This window comes from Mandrillus leucophaeus, unplaced genomic scaffold (genome assembly GCF_000951045.1).
Source record: "Mandrillus leucophaeus isolate KB7577 unplaced genomic scaffold, Mleu.le_1.0 Scaffold395, whole genome shotgun sequence".
In the NCBI taxonomy this organism is placed as follows: domain Eukaryota; kingdom Metazoa; phylum Chordata; class Mammalia; order Primates; family Cercopithecidae; genus Mandrillus; species Mandrillus leucophaeus.
The window spans coordinates 2,105,441-2,109,701 of NW_012104198.1; the positions used below are offsets into that span (position 1 = coordinate 2,105,441).

At 50.4% G+C, this 4,261-nt stretch overlaps 1 protein-coding gene across 1 annotated transcript in view; it reads left to right on the forward strand.

Annotated features, from left to right (window-relative positions):
* The window catches only part of GRIPAP1 (GRIP1 associated protein 1), a 28,612-nt gene that overhangs the window by 8,651 nt on the left and 15,700 nt on the right, over window positions 1-4,261 (forward strand). Inside the window, exons 6-8 of the mRNA XM_011991385.1 lie at window positions 910-1,060; window positions 3,068-3,252; window positions 3,446-3,493. Coding sequence (XP_011846775.1) covers window positions 910-1,060; window positions 3,068-3,252; window positions 3,446-3,493 — 384 coding nt within the window. The remainder of the gene's footprint in view (window positions 1-909; window positions 1,061-3,067; window positions 3,253-3,445; window positions 3,494-4,261) is intronic.

The window sequence follows — 4,261 nt, forward strand, 5'->3', positions numbered from 1 at the left end:
AAAAAAAAAAAAAAAAAAAAAAGAAAATGGGGACAAGGGGCAGGGCGCAGTGGCTCACGCCTGTAATCCCAGCTCTTTGGGAGACCGAGGCAGGCGGATCACAAGGTCAGGAGATCGAGACCATCCTGGCTAATATGGTGAAACCCCATCTCTACTAAAGATACAAAAAATGAGCCGAGCGTGGTGGCAGGCGCCTGTAGTCCCAGCTACTCGGGAGGCTGAGGCAGGAGAATGGGGTGCACCTGGGGGGCGGAGCTTGCAGTGAGCCGAGATCGTGCCACTGCACTCCAGCCTGGGCGACAGAGCGAGACTCCGTCTCAAAAAAAAAGAAAATGGGGACAAGGGATTTTCTCAGGACTGCTTTGAGAAGTGTACTTTAGCCAGGAATTGGGCAGAGGTCTGGCTTAGTTTTATTGGCATTGTATACGTCTCCAAGACTAACGGCTGGCAATGCAGGAGCTGTCATCAGTGTTGGCCCTGGAAATGACCTGCAAGCTCTTTGTGGTGCTTAGGATGAGAGGGAGCTAACTCTGGGCCCAGGATCCAGCCCTCCACAGAAGAGGGGTGGCAGTGAGGCTGTCTGTAGCACTAACAACCTCCAGAGGAGCCTGAGGTCTTGGATTGCATCTCTGAGGTTGGAAGTAGGAAGAGGAAAATGGTTTTTGGTGTCCTCATACTTGGTATGCTCTTGGTATTTTCTGACTCTGCCACTTAAAAGATGTGTGAATTTGAAATTGTTTAACATCTCTGTGCCTCAATGTCCTTATTTGTAAAGTGGGAGGGCACCTACATCATAGGGTCATTATGGGAATTGAGTGAATTGTAAAGTACATGGACAAATGCTATGTAGGTTTCAGCAAATACTGTTCTGATTCTCTGCTTCTCTGCCCCTTCTCTTCCTCTGTTCAGCTCTGCAGCCAGATGGAACAGCTGGAGCGAGAGAACCAGCAACTGAAGGAGGGGGCTGCAGGAGCAGGGGTTGCCCAAGCTGGGCCCCTCGTGGATGGGGAGCTGCTGAGGCTGCAGGCTGAAAACACAGCCTTGCAGAAGAACGTGGCAGGTGCATAGAGGCCCTCCTGGGGATGCGGGGACCTTGGGGCTTGAGTAGGGCAAGAAAGGCTGTCATCCTCTCATGGGAAGGAGAAGAGCTTCAGAAATAGGGTTGGCCCATGCCCTGTGTGGCTTTGGACAAGCCATTTCACCTCTCTGAGCCAAAGCCTTGTCATCTACACAGTTCATGTAGTGATGTCTGTCACCCAGAAGATTGTAGTAGAGATAAAAGGTAATATCATTCTGCATTAGTTCAGTGTCTGATACCTAGCAGATGTTACAGATTAGCAGCTTGAATGTCAAAAAGGAGATATTTGCTAAGTGGAAAAAGTGAATGGAGTGTTGGGAAGATTCTGAGCCCAGATTGTAAGTGGGGTCTGGGATGAAAGCTGAAAGAAAGCTTGATAGAGTGTGGGAGCATGTGGTATGTGGAACTTTGGAGAGCAGCTGGGACGTCTGTGGTGGTGGGTGCTGGTTCCATGACTAGGAGGGAGACTTAGTAGAATGTGGGTGGGAATTAGGAGGCTCTAGGAGGGATTCAGCTATAAGTCAATGGTGGCACATGGTGGGCATGGCCTTCAAGGGCTATGGGTGGGGCTTGAAGGATTGAGAATGGGATTTGTGAAACCAGCTTGGGCTAATAGTAAACAGAATCTTAGTGGTTGATAGGGCTTAAAATATTTGTGAGAGACTGGGCACAGTGGCTCATACCTGTGATTCCAGCACTCTGGGAGGCCGAGGCAGAAGGATCTCTTGAGGCTAGGAGTTCAAGACCAGTCTGGGCAACATAGCAGGACCTTGTGTGTACTAAAAATAAAATAGGCCAGTCGCGGTGGCTCACACCTGTAATCCTAGCACTTTGGGAGGCCAAGGTGGGCAGAGCGCCTGAGGTCAGAAGTTCAAGACCAACCTGGCCAACATGGCGAAACCCTGTTTCTATTAAAAATACAATAATTAGCCAGGTTTGGTGGAGCATGCCTGTAATTCCAGCTACTTGGGAGGCTGAGGCAGAAGAATCACTTGAACCTAGGAGGCAGAGTTTGCAGTGAGCCGAGATCACACCACTGTACTCCAGCCTGGGTGACAGAGAGAGACTCCATCTCAAGAAAATAAACAAATAAATAAATAATAAAATAAAAAAATTAAATGGGCATGGTGTGCACTTGTAGTCCCAGCTACTTGGGAGGATCGCTTGAGCCCAGGAGTTTGAGGTTGCAGCGAGCTATGATTGCACCACTACACACCAGCCTGGGCAACAGAGCAAGACTGTCTAGGGAAAAAGTTTTTTTTTGAGATGGAGTCTCGCTCTGTCACCCAGGCTGGAGTGCAATGGCTCGATCTCGGCTCAATGCAACCTCTGCCTCCTGGGTTCAAGCGATTCTCCTGCCTCGGCCCCATGAGTAGCTGGGATTACAGGCGCGTTCACTACCACACCCGCCTAATTTTTGTATTTTTAGTAGAGACTGGGTTTCACCACATTGGTCAGGCTGGTCTTGAACTCCTGACCTCATGATCTGCCCGCCTTGGCCTCCCAAAGTGCTGGGATTACAGGCGTGAGCCACCGTGCCTGACCAGGGAAAAAGATTTTTGGGGGAGGCTGAGACGGGAGGATTGCTTGAGCTGAGTTCAAGACCAGCCTGGGCAATGTAGTAAGACCTTGTCTCTACAATAACTCAAAGAATTAGCCCGGGGTGATGGCACACACCTCTGATCCCAGCTACTTGGGAGAGTGAGGTGGGAGAATCACTTGAGCCCAGGAGGTCAAGGCTGCAGTGAACCGTAATCATTCCACTGCACTCCAGCCTGGGTGACATAGCAAGTCCCTGTCTCAAAAAAAAAAAAAAAAAAATGTTAGAGGCATGGATAGAGCTGAACCTTCGTCTTTTATGCATGTGGTCATTTGGCGCAGGGACTCTGCCACCTGAGGGGTTGAAGGCCAGTTCTCCCTCTGTTCGACGCATGGCAAGAGACTTCAGAGACCATCTCATCCATAATATATCCCTGTTCTACTCACCAGCCCTGCAGGAACGCTACGGGAAAGAAGCCGGGAAGTCCTTAGCTGTCAGTGAGGGCCAGGGGGACCCCCCAGGGGGTCCAGCCCCCACCGTCCTGGCCCCCATGCCGTTGGCAGAGGTGGAGCTGAAATGGGAAATGGAGAAAGAGGAGAAGAGATTGCTCTGGGAGCAGCTGCAAGGCTTAGAGGTGAATCTGGGTCTGTTGGAGCTGGAGACAGAAGGCAGGGCAGATGTTCTACCTCTGTCTATAGTCCCACGGAGATGGCTGTGACATCACACCATCTTGTGGGCTGATGGGGTGAGGGAGGCAGATGGGCAGGGGAAGGCTTCTCCCTGTCCTTGCTGACAACAACCCTCCCATCCCTCATCCTTCCCTGCAGAGCTCAAAGCAGGCCGAAACATCCAGGCTGCAGGAGGAACTTGCTAAGGTGCGGCTGCTTGGCTCTTTCCCATTTTACTCCCAATCTGCTGGATTCTTTCCCATTCCATTCCCAATCCTAGGGCAGAAGGGGCATTGTACCCCATCAAAGCCTAGGTTTCATCATCTGTGAAATGGAGAGACTCACACCTATGTCTCAGTTACTTTCAGTATGGAATGGGCTAATGTGGTGCCACTATATCTTGTGTATGATAAGTTTCATCCCATCCATCTCCTCTCAGCTTTGCCCATTCACTCATTCATTCATTCATGCAAGCATTTACAGACTCCTGACTCTTATCTTAGGACCTGGAGACCCAGGGATGAGGCACCCAGTCATGATCCTGCTTTCCAGGCCCCCCAGTCTAGCCATTCTATAACATGGCCATTGGCCACTATTTTGGGAGCATAAATACTGGGCTTTGGAGCCTGAAGGATCTGGGTGGAGATAATACTGTTGTTGCTGACCAGCTGGGCAACCAAAGACTCAGTTTCCCCATTTGTAAAATGTATTACTCACTTCTCAGGGCTATTTTGAGGATTCCACAAGATAACATAAGTAAATCCTGGCTTCCAAAAAGGACTTCATAAGAAGTGTCTATATTGGCCGGGCGCGGTGGCTCAAGCCTGTAATCCCAGCACTTTGGGAGGCCGACAAGGGCGGATCACGAGGTCAGGAGATCGAGACCATCCTGTCTAACACGGTGAAACCCCGTCTCTACTAAAAATACAAAAAAACTAGCCGGGCGAGGTGGCGGGCGCCTGTAGTCCCAGCTAC